General features: G+C 42.4%; 1 protein-coding gene across 1 annotated transcript; it reads right to left on the reverse strand.

Annotated features, from left to right (window-relative positions):
* Positions 1–3,186: 3,186 nt before the first annotated feature.
* Positions 3,187–14,809, reverse strand: Sec61alpha (SEC61 translocon subunit alpha). Its single transcript, XM_050171771.3, has 11 exons — positions 14,661–14,809; positions 13,675–13,742; positions 13,501–13,566; positions 12,405–12,615; positions 11,613–11,876; positions 10,382–10,542; positions 9,416–9,556; positions 7,711–7,767; positions 5,992–6,183; positions 5,515–5,662; positions 3,187–4,035 (listed from the first exon to the last, which is right to left on the reverse strand). Exons 1-11 carry the CDS (start codon positions 14,665–14,667, stop codon positions 3,920–3,922), a joined length of 1,431 nt encoding a protein of 476 aa, XP_050027728.1. The 5' UTR covers positions 14,668–14,809; the 3' UTR covers positions 3,187–3,919.
* Position 14,810: the final 1 nt, after the last annotated feature.

Consider the following 14,810-nt stretch of genomic DNA (forward strand, 5'->3'; position numbering starts at 1 on the left):
ACTGAGCCTCCGTCGCTGATGCTTGCCAATTGAGTAGGCAGTTGACTTTACAGATGGGATTGTTGTATTGAATGGTTTAAGTGAATTAAGGTAATAATAATATTCATGTTCACAGTGAAAAATTGGACCGTATCAGTCCGCATAGGCTTGTAGGCCTAACTTGGCACCTTGGGTTTTGCTCCGGCACATGCGCGAGCTTGGAATGGTCGGAAAAGGGGAAGGGAGAAGTACAAATAATAAGAAAAAAGAGGCATGGACAATAATCGCAATGAAAAAATATTTTCCTCTTAGAGGATGATTTGTGTACTAATTCATGCTCAATTCTGCAGTTTTTGTAGATGTAAAACAGCTTCGTGTGCAATATCAAACACGCATTGCACACACACACACACAAAAGAAATCTCCCCAGCCAGGATTCAGCCAGAGTCTGCCATAAGAGAGACAAGCACTATCAGTCGTGAACCTAATACTGCTGCTCGTACGAGTGTTGAACAAATTTGTAAGTTCCTACCATTTAATGGCCCGCGCTTGTGGACAAGGAGCAAGCGTGCTGCGCTCGGCAAATGTCATTGCAACACTACATGGAGCTGACCGAGCACAAAGGCACTTGAACCACACTTTATGTTGCCGCTGCCACGATCGTAGTGCTGTCTTTTAGAAATTAAGGGATCAGGAGTAAGCCAAGGCCCAATAGAAGAAACTTGAGAAGAGGTCTAAGATCTGCAGTTTGTAATAAGTTTGTGCATCACTTCACGAGTTGGACGTCGAAAGATGCCAATGGATTTTCAGTGGCTCGGAGAACACTGAGCCGACTTTAGAAAAGAATTTAAGGGCTGCTTGACATTGCATTACTATCATGCTCAGTTGTATGTTGCATGAGGGTACAGTTACACATTAATTGTTCAACTGATTAAAGGGACAGTAGTGGCAAAAATTAAAGTAGAGCTCAATTGGGGTCCCAAAATAAGTATGCTGTCATTGTCGAGAGCAGAGCGCACAATGTGAGCAAAAACAAACATTAACGTGAGAAAGTGTGTCACGCAGCCATTTCATAAGCGCAGAACCAGCCCTTCCAGAGGTACGCAGCTGTACGTGCTCAAATGTAAACTGTCAGCAGTTAGTGCAATTCGGCCTCAACATTTCTTATTCATTGCAAAAAAGGTGGCGTTCTTGTATAAACCAGGTATTTGGTGATCAAACATTAATCTGTAGGCCTTTATTTGTTATTTATGCTGTGATAAATAAGCACTTGCTTGATGTGGCTAGGACATAGCACCGTACATCCCCATCAGTGATTTCCGAGTAGTAGACAATGCAAAACTTCTACAACCTCTACATTATTAGCACGATGCGGAAGAAAATTAACAGGCAATCACATGTTAACAAAACACATAATGGAATCATTTCTAGACAATGGCCTTAAATTGGCAAAACGGATGGGGCACAACTGAATGGGGCACAACTGTTGGAAGGAACATTCACATCAAAAACATTTTTTAGGCAATGAGGTAAACGCATGGATGTTGCAAGTCTATGAAGTGGATGTTTGATTAAAACACCCCACACTTTAGACTTCGTTGCATGTTGTGTGTGCCCATGTGGGTTCATCTACAACCTCCTGCCATTGCGAGATTTCAGCTAACCAGTCGTCGCATGACATATTGTGTGCTTCATTTAGACTTCCACAGCAAATATTGTTGTAGTACAGTCGAACGACTTAGTGCTTGGGGCCTTCGAAATCGTTCGTTATACAGGTCACTTCGTTGCAAAGGTAGCATACTGCACAGTTCACAATAGAACCAGGGGGCAATTATTTTTTCCTCGTAGAGTTGCTCGACTGCAGCAGTTTCTCTCTGGAGGTTTTATCTTTAGTTCACTCTTATGGTCTGCAACTTTATAATTGCAAACGTCATTTTATCATGCATAATCAAAAAGTTATGCACTTGGGTATCCAACTGATAATGATTTAATATAAGTGCAAAGCAAGTTCAGATGGCAATGGGTAACCTGTTTGTACAGTTGCCTTATGCTGGACGGGAATTTGTAAGCATTTCTGAACCTTTTACCGGAGGGATTGCGATCTGCTGCCATTACATTTGGTGCTGGTGTTTGTATGTGCAAGTGCAGTGGTGTGCTGCAATATTTCTTTATGGTGCCAAACAATGTTACTCTTGAAGAATGGAGGAAAGAAGGTTTATTTCGCTGACGTGCACATTAATTAATCATGTAGCTAGTGTAGAATTTCATTTTGTAACATTCTTGATTAATACAGTTAGCTTAGGCTCAGTAGTTGACGTAGTTGTGTGCAACAGCGTTTTGTGCAAGTCAACCTGCAACCCTGCTTGCAGGCTTTCCCATGCTAGGCACCTAAGATCATTTACGTTTTCAGCTTAATTTGAAAATGGCTACTTTAACCGTCTGTCCAGCCATTACTGTAGACGCACTAGCAATGTGATTTGTGCCTGTCATATACTGCATTGTTTCTATTCTTCAATTTGTACCTGGTTACCAATTTGTACCTGGTTACCAACCAGCTTGTATCTCCACAATTGTAGCAGTGAGTAAAAAGTGGTACATGTCTACAGCAAGCTTCTTTTGTAGCTGGATCCTGTGCATTTTGCTTTGGCAATTTTGGAACACTTTTGCAATTGAATCAATACAGTTCAAATTGTAGGCCACCTGTGTATGCCAGAGCTTAAAGTAAACAATGTGATTACATCACTTTTGTACTTGGCCAAGGAGCAAGCTCAGCGGCAACCAACGAAGGTCCACTGAATAGCCAGCTGTATTTCAAAATACTTTGACTGGTGCATTGTGTAGTCATTTGAGTAGTTGCATGACTGTGACAATACCTGTAGTACAGTTTATCGAGTAGAGCTTCTCCGATCTCTCTCCTGCATGACCCAATATACATAAAGGAAAAATGAGACATCCACCCAACCGTAGTAATTGCTGCAAAGGAAACCCATACGGGTTCCTCGAAAGAAAAGCTCCGCAGTTGAAAATTTGTCCTGACCCTGAACGTCTGGTCCGGGTGTCTCATTTTCCCTTTATCAATTACTTCTCTCCACCTTGTGGGTTTCTGTAGAACTATTATGTGATGACATAATACAGTTCCCCACTCGAGCGCAGTTTCAAAGATGTGCAGCGACTGTCTGTACGTAACTTACACAGAGCAAATGCCACTATTGCTGAAGAGTCCTTTATTTTTTCCACTTGCGCATGTCATACATATGATACATGACAAATCTGTCTGCCAATTCCATGACCTCCAAAAAAGCCCAGTTTGGGTATTGTTCATACAAAAATGTTCACAAAGCTCCGGTGTGCGCATAACTTTCCAGATTCCTAGCAGAAAAAAAAAAAAGTCTGCCTTTGACATGGTCAACACTCAATCGTGTTGCAGCAGCAACTATACAGCAGCAAATGGACATTGCTTTAAAAAGAAAAGAAAGAAAGAAGCACTTGATACATGACTCATACGCAAGTGTGACATTCTCAAAAACCTGCAACACAACGTCTGTAAGTATGTACAATAAAAATCCATCCTCTGCTGCCTCACATGCTAAACATGAAAGACAGTAAGTACAGAAAAAAAAATGCTTGCAGTGACAAAGGTGGTTGTTGCAAGCGCTGAAAAAGATGTGAAAGAACTCTCCTTCTCTGCCATGCTGTTTGACAACTTCTCAGTGGAACACAAATGTTGTAGACACGCATCTGTCATTCTTCCAAGTCTCTCCCGAGTTCTTAAGGCAGCCATCACAACCCCAACACTCCTTGACGTCCATGTCGCCGCATATAGGGGACCTGCCTTGCAGCCATCTCAACAAGGTGGTTGTCTTTTAATGTCTTTAAATACATGTACACTGATAAAAAAAAAAAAACAAGAACAACACACAAGAGAGAACAGTTGAGTGGCCTAGAAAAGCAGTGTGCTCATGCCGCCCATGTCACCCTGTTCCTTGATGAAGATTTCGAAGTACTGGTAGATGATTGTGACGGCAAGAAGGATACCCGTGCCACTGCCAATGGCACCTGTGCAAGAGAAAGCAAAGGCTTAGAATGATGCACCACCATGCGTGACCAAATGTTTACTCAAATAGCTCACTACGAAAGTGTAGCTGAGGAACTGAGAATTCCACCAATCCGACTTCGATTAACTTATTCGTAATGACGGACCTGGCTGGCACCCATACATCTATATAAGCCAAGACTCATTATTATTATAAAATTTGCCCTTGCTAGTTAACTTGAACTTGCCTCATCGACACATACATGCCTGCGCCATTGCCACCACATGTGCCTGTGCCGGTGCCATTGGGGTTGTTCCCGACCCGAATGGAGCCCCAATGGCGCTGGTCTTGGCAGCACTATGGAAGGGTGAACGCGTCTGTGACATGCTATTTTCACTCAAAATTCCAATTTCTGGCCTGCCCTCAGCTGAGCTTCAAGTGAAAATAGCAGCTCACAATGAATGGTTACCGTATTTTCCATTCTAACCCGCACCTTCTTAAAAAAAAAAAAGAAAATTGGTCTGAAGGTTGAAGGTTCCTGACAACTTGATAAGAAACTATGTTCGCGCCATTGGCAACAGCCTACTGCCAAAGTTGCCATCACCGCCACTGTCATCACAACATGGTGAGAAAAGTTTTTCTGTAGGCTGGCATTGAATATTCAGTTTTTACGAATGCTCATTAAAAGGAGAAGTTACTTTACACGCTAAGGCTACCGGCAATGAAGCCGAGTTGCACGTTTTTGATGTTTAACAGTCTTGCAACACATGACAAACTGGCAAAGTGTTAGTTCAGGCATCGGAAGCCATTTCTACTTGCTGTGGTTGTGTAATCGTTCAATGAAATGTGGAATATCAAATATGGTAGGAAACAGCGACAGCATGAGACTCATACCGACAAAAAGCTGTCTGAGAGTGGCGACTATGGACATGAAGCGTAAATAAATTTAGAATATATGAAGGTAAACTCTGCAGTTTTCATTTTCTTCCTAACTGCCAGAATTGGAGGAGTGCTAAGGGTTTCTTTTTTTTTTTTTGTTATAAAACTGGGCGGGCGCTAGATTTGAGGGCGTGTTAGATTCAGGTAAACACTTCTATATCTTCTGTTATTTAACCCACCGGATAATTGTATAATTCCAATGGTCCCATTAGAGTTAAATTATCAAGTTCAAGGTTGAAGTTGTCAACTGTAGTAATCAGCAGGTCAAAGGTTGCTTTCTGCTTGTACATCTAGAATAAATGGGACGACACCAAGGGGCCATGCAAAAGCTAGCAATGTCATGTTGAAAATTTCACAATCGCCATCTAAAACACAAATGTGTGTGTGTGGGGGGGGTAACATCAAAGAGTCTACTGTCGTTAATTCAATGCTGACAGGACCAACGGAATTGATCTAATTATGTGGCTTGTCAAACAACATGATATTTACTGTAGAAGATGATCACGAAAGCTGTGAAAGCAGGTGTAAAGCAGTATTTCAAAGTGAAGTCGTCGTCACGTACCCAGGAAGTCGGCAAGCACCGATAAGGCTCCGATGCACAAGCCTCCAAATGCAGCTGCCGTGGGGATGTACCTGTTCAGTTCGTGGATCATGGACTTTTCTCTGTGACCGCGCATCACCATTTGTTGCTCCTTTAGTTGCTTGGCAACCTGGGTGATAACAGAAATGGTATGCCAATGCCACAATCTTCACATACCAAACTTAATTCTAAAAAAAAGTTAAAACCATGTTCATTGTATCAGTCTGCAAGAAATGGCACTAATGGTTCATCTACTTGTTTGCTACTCTTTTCTTGTTTACTATTATCTAAACAAGAGGCAGAAATCGATCTCCATTTTTAAATTAGAACATGATAGCTCTCTGCACCATTTTTTGTTCCAATGAATCTTGGTCAATTATGCAAAGTTCACTGATTTGCCTGGTCTTTCCTTTAATTAGCATTATAGCACAGACGAATGCAGAGAACACTTTCACTTACATCCTTGGCACTAGAGCCCGACACCTCTATCCACGTCTTGGAGAAGAAGGCGCAGGAGCCCAGCATGAAGACAATGTACAGCACCGCATGGACGGGATCTTCCAAAATGTGAGCCAAGTTCTCGGGTGGCGAGAGGTAGTAACACAGGCCTCCGATGGGGTACGCCCTGGCAGGACCCGCGCCACCAACATCCTACAGAAGTAAAATGAACAAGGTTCACAAGAAAACCTTGGCAGAATCATGATAATCCAAGGAACTTGCATACAGCACATGGACGAAAGATGGATAGGAGCGGACACACACAGCGCTGGCTTACGAAAAAGGCAAGCAGTATACAGTACACCCTTGTTATAGCTAAGCAACTTTATTCAAAGTTCTACGAGGTCCCGACTACAGTCGATGCATTTTACACCAGATTATTGGAAGTGGGGTGGTGCCAGATTCCACTTACTATGAAGTGCGAAGCAGCAAATCTGAGTGAAACAGCTTGGTGTAGCATACATGGTAACACTTTCCTTCTGTCTGCTTACCTGGACAGGCAAAGGCTGCACAGCGGACGATCCTCCAAACTGAGGCTACATCACGCATTCATAACCAACAGACAAAGCAGCAGCTGACAGATATCTTCAGAATCTTGCTGTTATCATGTTGATCCTAAAGAGCACTGCTATGTTTCAATGCAATGTACTCTGCTTTCTTTATACCATTCAAATGCACTTCTATGGTTAGTGCGGCTCTCTTAGAGCCTCTCTGATTTTTAACTAAATAGAGCTTACTATTATGAACTCCATTTACCGTCCTGACCATCTCGTTATGGTGAGGGCTTTCTGTATGCCGTTGACTTCTATTAATTCGATCTTGACGAGATCAATTGAATTATCCAGTGTGTCGTATTTTACAAGATGTGGAAAAAATGCTGAAAAACACCGCTGATCCATTCGGCAGTATATTCCAGATTCTAAAACACCCCCAATGAAATTTGCGCCAGCTTTCTGCGTCAAAAATAAAAAAAACTAATGTAGAGCTGACATTAAAGCTGCTAAAGGAAATAGAAATCTAATGCACACCTGATTATTTAGCAAGAAAAATGGGCAAATGTCTAATATGCATTGCACTATGGTGGCCGTTTTTCCATAATCAGCTTCACCGCAATACATCTGTGTTATGCGGAAAAGCGTATGAACGCTGCAAGGCAGTTTTGGTATTGTGTCCGAATGTACGGGGCAGGCACTTTTCAGCCCAATTTTCTTGAGGAAAAAAGAATGGTATGTGTTAAAACTGCTCAATACCATAATCAGACGCTGTGTGCTGACTGGTCAAGTTCAAATGATCCACCAAAAGTCAATTTTAAGATTGAAATAATGAAAGTTCGGGCCTGTGAAAATGCATGGGTGGTGGTTGGGACATTTGGCCACGATCGAATTAACCAAAAAACCAAACTAACTGCAGTCAAATTAGCAGATGTTTAGTATACACATTCATCATGACCGACATACCAAAGCTATGGTGTGCTACACCCTGCAGTTTTATCGCTGCTGTCAGGCCCACTATTCATAACGCTCAGTTATTTTTTTCATGGTTATAACTCATGGCTTAACCTTCAAAGTTAATATGTGAGTGTGTCCAGCGGCTTCAATTGCACAGTGGGCAAATTAGCTGCTAGACAAATGCATTGGTGTTTATGCACATAAAAACAAAAAAAGTAGTGGGAACGCTTACCGCCCAGACTCCCAGAAGGTTGACAAATACATTTCCGCTGAACTTGACGGCAAGCATCTGGATGCGCAGAAAAAAAAAGACAAAGAGAGAGAGCGAGAGAGAATTAGGGCAGATTCAAAACAAACAACAATTTACACTGAGTGTAACTTGCTTTGAAAACTTTTAGCATATCACTGACAAGATTTACCATCTTGAAACAACACAAGTTGCCATATTTACTCGATTCTAACGTGCCCTCTATTGTAACGTGCACCAATTTTCTGTGAAAAGAAAAATTCCCTCAATTGTAACATGCACTCATTTGCAGTGACCTAAAAAAAAAAAAGTCCTTTACAGTACCGCACACTTTATTCTTCCGCACAGAAATAAAACTTTCTCTCATTTGGAAAACGAAGATTTGCTCCCAATGCACTAAAGTTGCGATAAATAAAGTTGCAGTTTCGCTCGAAAGGCGAAGCATCGATTGCGGAAGCAAATTTGTAGACAGCTATACGAAAAGTAAGGATCGTAGTTTTAGCAGCCGTATGAACCTTTAAACATTCACTTACTAACTAAATAAGCACGGTGTCATGCGTGCACAAGCAAATATGAACAAGCCTCACTCAACGACCGCGGAAAGTCTTCATTAAAACGCTGGAGTGAGGAAGTACAGTAACAGGAGCAAGCAAATTGACCTTTGTGCGACTTCTCGCTTCAATGCGAACTAGCGACGTGAACACAGCACGATGCGCACCTAGATGCGTAGCCTCTGTCTCCATCGCATATCACTTTCAAGATAGGGGCCGCGCAAACGCCGTGATACGGCCCCATTTCCGTCGGTCTCCACACATGTGATCACTTTCCTTTTATTTGTTGCATCGTGATGAACTCAGCGTGGCTTCACAGTCAGCACTTCTATGCTATAGATCAAACGCATAAAACAGGAAGACGGACGGTCGACTAAGCTAAGGACACATGCTACAGCAGATGGAGAAAGCTACGGCAGCTAGCTAGGGAAGTGCGTATGAGGCGGCCATCTTGAAATGCCAACGGCGATATGGTAACGTAAATTTAGGGTCATACTCGTTTCTAAAGCGCACACAATTTTTGGACTCGTTTTATCGGAAAAAAAAAAGTGCACATTAGATTCGAGTAAATATGGTATGATAGACTTCACAGCAGAGGGCTCCGTATTATGGCTGTGCCACACTGACATACAATACAACTTCAACTGTGCCATATAGTACATTCTCACTATTTATTTGGCCATAGAATGCATGCTCTTGCTTTCAATAATAGCCCCAGTTACCAGCTGCACACGAAAATAAATTTCTCAGCTAAACCAATTATTGTACATAAAGTATGCCTATTACACTTTTTAGTGGCAAATCTTCTTTGATGCAGTACTACGGGTGGTAAACGAAGCTGCCGCAATCACTGCAGCTGTCATCACCACGCCCAATATTATTAAATATGTGTAGCAACAACTTTAGAAACTTAGGGTCTTAAGACACTTAATTACACCAACCATGTCAGTGTAAAATTCATTTCAATTCTAATCACCTGACCTTCTTTAAGGAGCTCTCAACTTTCAATAACACAAACGTTCTGCATTGTGTCACACATCATTATTGTGGCTGTGAACATAACATGTGGCCCTAATCACTGGCAGTCAAATGCCACAGCCAACGAGTCACGGAGGCATGAGGACCTTGCAGCGGCTCACCTGAGAGATGACGTACAGGTTGGAGACGAGCGCAGACTGCAGAATGATGGGGATGTTGGACGTGTAGAAGAGCTTGATGGGGTAGGAGCTGTACTGTCCACGGTAGCGGGCAGACTTGATGGGAAGATCCACACGGAAGCCCTGTTGGAGAAGAGGGAGGACACAGATGGGTCTCTTTTCTCGTTTTTGTTCGGAGCGGAGCAGCAGGTCCTTCCTTCAGCAAGGAGCTCCTAAACTAGGTGCTACTCAATGAAAGACGTTTCTTGGATGGCATTACAGGGTTCCGTAAGCATTAAGATGCATTCACGTACCCATTTACACTCCTACTCTCACTTCACTATTACAAAGTGAGTGCCAAGCAGCTTCTGGCTGCATTTTGCAATGATTCTTGTCATATTTAGTTATTTCATTCTTTTTTTCATCACTGACTCGCACAACGCTTTGGCTCCGTTATCACTGGGATCAGCCTCTTGACACAAAAGATGAAGTGAAATTGATGGAATCGTAGAAAAAGAATACTTATGGTATAGAGTCCCCATGTTTTCATTTTTCAGCATGGTAAACTACTGTGACTTCAGATAACTTGCATGGGACCTTGAATTATGAGCAATTGTTGCATTCAATCAGAAGCAAAAATAGCACTGGTTGTCACAGGTTGAAGGGCTGCTTTTATTCACCGCTTCCCCGCCTGTTTATTGAAATAGGTGAAAGTAAAATGATAGGTTGACTGATTGGTAATTAAGCAAACAAATTGCCATACGCCCGGTACCTCCACTGATTACTGCTTGCACAGCACAGAGTCTGGGCAAGGATATGTGAATATCAGAGGACTCATGAGCTGGAAAGCTGTCATTTGTATTACTGTTCAAATTAGTTTTTTTTTTTTTAATACATTCCTTCTACATACTACAACAAGGCCCAAGGCTAACGAGCAACAACAGAAGGTGAAGAGGTCACAGTGCGCACCTGGAAGTATATAACTATGGCAAAGACGAGGACTGTGGCCAGTAGGTTCATGAGGTTGGGCAGGTTGGCACGGTAGAAGGCCTCTCGCAGGGCACGCACCTTGTCCGACCGCGTGGCCAAAAGGTGGAAGAGCGCAATGATGGCACCCTCGAATTCAGTGCCTGCATGGGGCACACCAAGAAAGCCCCTCTGTAAGTACTCTAAATGCGTACTCCATAAAAAGAGTCTAATTGTCAATATTGTATAAGGCCCTTTTATTCGCACCATGGCAGCAGTGTATTTGCGACCCCAGAAAACTTCCTATTGCGTGTATGTGACACCATAGTTTGCGAAGAAAAATGAATTGGTCCAGTAGTCAACCACAGGTACATGTTATTAACTTGTTAAACCATAAGAAACATACCACATGCGTTGAGCTAAACGTATGCAGCTTTTGTGTACATTTCGGAATTAAATGTATTTATCAAACTGCGTTTTAACTGCATAGCAATATTGGTACTGGCTCAATGGTTTACTTAAGAATGCTTGGCAAATGCATAAATGGTGGTGGCTGGAGAGTAAAAATATTTCGTTTAGTATACGGGTGTCCCTGCTAATGTTAGCCAAGCTGTTCAAAGAAAAAAGAAAGATATAAAAAACAGGGCGTAAGGCACGATTTTAAGACCAACACTGTTCGGTTGTCAGACCTCTGACGACCAAACACTGCAGGTCTTGTATCTTGCACCACGATCATTTTATCTTTTCTTCGTCTTTGAACAGCTTGGCTAACGTTAGCTGGGACACACGGTATATTATGTTGAAGTTACCATTTTGTTTGTCTGCTGTTCAGAGAAGATGGCACAGTTCTCCATTAATTATGTACGACAACCTGCAACATGTCTAGTGCAAGTATATACTAGGGCTGACAAGTACAGTAACTTCAATACTATACGTGACGTGTTTTCTTTAGTAACCTTCTAAAAGTCATGTGCGTCATCTTGTAACCACACAGTGCCTTGAAAGAAGATACAAACTGCCCAGCCCAATGTGTAAACATTAATAATTTAGTTGGTGGGGTAGACCTATTGTATAAATACATAACAAAATACATCAATGTTTTCATAACATTCTTACACATTATCATCTCTGCTCGTTGAAAGAAGCAGCATTAAATATAACTTTAGTTTTGTGCCCCCTGTAAAAACAAAGTTTGCCGCCACAATCTGCACACAAGTGCATACTTGTCACTTACCTCGGCCAGTGTTGACTGTGGCTGGACTGAAGGCCTTCCAGACGATGGTCTCACAGATGTTGGTGGCAATGAAGAGAGAGATACCAGAGCCCAATCCATAGCCCTTCTGTAGCAGTTCATCCAACAAAAGCACGATGAGACCCGCCACAAACAACTGGATGATGATGAGGAAGCAGACACCAGCACCAATGTCGGCTGGGTCCCCGTACATGCCTGTCATGACGTACACGATCGCCTGGCCAATCGTGATCACCATACCAAACACTGAAAAACGATTCAGAGGGAAAGATGTGGGAAAATGGCAGCACCTTCAAGCATCTTCGGAGCATCAAAACACCTTAAGTGTTTTTATCATGCACTATGTTTGCTAACTATGAAAAGAAGGACGTTAACTGCAACACCCTAACTTTGTAAGGGTTGCCAGGAAGCAACCCTTATAACTTAGCCCAAAAGTTATTCTACATCCACAGTGACTTTGCTGCTCTAAAAACATCGACAAATAAATTGACTCAATATGGCTATACACTTTTTTCATACTGTCGCCTGATCAGGTCATGTCCTACTGTTATTCGTGGTGTTCTCAATCATGTGTTGTTTTTTCATGTTCATTTTATTAGCAAATTTTCCAATTACATAATCATACACCAACAAGCTCAATTAGTTATTCTGCAACATTTTTATTCACTTAGCTTTAATATCTCATCAAAGGGTCACCATAAAGCTCAGTGCACCCTATAAAACATCTGGCTCTACAGACAAAACAGTTCACAAAATGAACTAATAGACACTCACATTTCTGCGCGCCATTGAAGAGTGCCCTGTCCTTCGGCGTGTCGCCAACCTCAATGATCTTTGCTCCAGCTAGTAGCTGCATGATGAGACCTGATGTGACGATAGGCGAGATACCCAGCTCCATAAGCGTGCCTCGATTTGAAGCGAGAATGACTCGCATCCAGTAGAAAGGGTCTGCGGAATCTGAAGACATGATCCCAAAAAGTGGAATCTGCAGAAAAAAAAGAAAAAGAAGAGGTATTCGAACACCTAGAAGTACAGGCAAAGATTTTTGCTTGGATATTCAAAACTTCAATATGACCCTAAACCGAAATTATGGGTTGTTATTACACATACTTGTGTGCGCAAGACATCATTTAAACAGATGTGTAGTCGATGGGAATAAAACGTGAATGCGAGAGTGAATGAGAAGGTTATCTTTTCACATTTGCCACTCTGAACAACATTGACGCGATTCATTCACAGCTGCTTAGATTTGGGGCTAGAGTGCATTTCGTTTCTGGCTGCACCCCAATCACACATCTCACTTTGAAGTAATCTGCTGTAGGAGGTTTTCTTCTTTTTCTTTCCAATCGGGCTTCATTCCAGCGTGATGGTACATATTGGCCGCTGACGATTACATAGGCCAAGTCAGTGGCACAATATTGTAGGTAGTACTGCCCGTCGAGACGCACAATCGCCTGAATATCAAACACGGGCACCATTACTTATTTGTGCCTTACGACTACCCTCTTACCAGCTTCTTCTTGCTACATTCTGCACTTTGGAAAGTACGTTTGGGAACTTTGCAAGCCTAGGAATAAACAATGCGACTCTCTTTCACTAGGCATCATTGAATTGTCCAGTTATGCCTGGAAGCAAAACGAATGCTGCTCATGGCAAAAATAGAAATCTGACTGCACCCATAAAACTACACAAAGGATTCTTGCAACAATACCTCTTTCCTGGTTAATTTTGACTTTTGATACTGCGCACGGCCATGGTTCGTAGTGAGCAATAAGTCATATGCTGCAAGTATTCTCCGATATTTAAACATGTTGTTCAAGCAGTACACAATGCTTGTTGGTATCGAGGTCAACTACTACTTCAGTCTCACCTGGCAACAAACGAGGAAGATGAAGAGTGTTATCGCTGTCCATAGCACCTTTTCTCTGAACTGAATCTGGAACCAAAGAAAATGCAGAATGCAGTGATAAATATAACTGCACTGTAATAAAACTAAAGCCCAAGTATGTTAACTTACAGCACAAGTACCTAGAGTATTGCTTACCTTTCGTTCTGGCTTTGCAACTTCAGGTAGAATACCACAAAAGGGCTTTATAACTTCCAAAAACTTTACTGCAAGGACAAGAATGCTAAAATTAGATAACACCATCCTTTCTACGTCTAGAATACCAATTCATATATCGTATGTCAATCAAATTTTAGAGTCCTTGAAATGATCGTGGTGCGATTGTGAAATAAAACCAACGTTTCCACATTGTTACGGGCAACTTGAACGGCACCTTCTACGGTTAGACTTGCATGCTTCGTTGGATATCTACGCATGTCTTATGGTGCAATACGTGGTCGTCATAATACGGTATTAGCCTGGTAGCTGCATTTATAGCTAAAAGGTGCCGAGTACAGAGGTCGCATTAGATGCTTCAGAACTACAAAACATTTTGAACCCTCTAAAGCTGTTGCAAAACCTGACGAGCTGCGCTTATTCGTGTCGAAATTTTCACGGTCATGAACACGAACTTACAAATGACGCTCACTATAACCACGGCAGACCCAGAGCGGATACGCTCCTATCACGCGTTTTAGTGATAGCACATGCAAAATCAATCTAAGCAGACTTTAAATGACAAATGATAAACCAAGATGTTTTGTCAGACCGGCTGCTACACGTCCCCGGCAACGTGTCAACGTCACCAGACTGACACTTAAAGCGGCGTCCACGATGACCCCGAAAAGCTAAGTTCGGTGAAGTCGACGGTACCGAAATAACTGCGCGATCGCATTCGAGTTGTGCACATTGAATGACAAATCAAAGCTTGTCACAATGTCCAATTCGTTGGGAGACTGCTAAATGTTGTTGAATGGTGCCCTGCGGAGCTCAACTACGTGAGCACCAAAGAAAGCCGGCAAAATGTTCACGAAAGACGTTCTCCACAGTGCATTCATCCTAACAAGGGATGTTGAATCGCACTCGTAAACAACACCAAAACGTCAAGCACTCTCTGAAAAGTCTTGAAAAATCGCTCTACTTACTTCCCATGTTGCTCACTTGAGAGACCACTGCTTGAGTATGTGTAGTGTGTACGACGGCCAACGACTAACTGTCCCACCACACACATACACGGCCGCCAGCGGCTGCTAACAACCGGATAGCGGAGCGTACACCGGAGCAAAAGAAGTGAC

The sequence above is a fragment of the Dermacentor andersoni genome, chromosome 6, assembly GCF_023375885.2.
Source record: "Dermacentor andersoni chromosome 6, qqDerAnde1_hic_scaffold, whole genome shotgun sequence".
NCBI lineage: Eukaryota > Metazoa > Arthropoda > Arachnida > Ixodida > Ixodidae > Dermacentor > Dermacentor andersoni.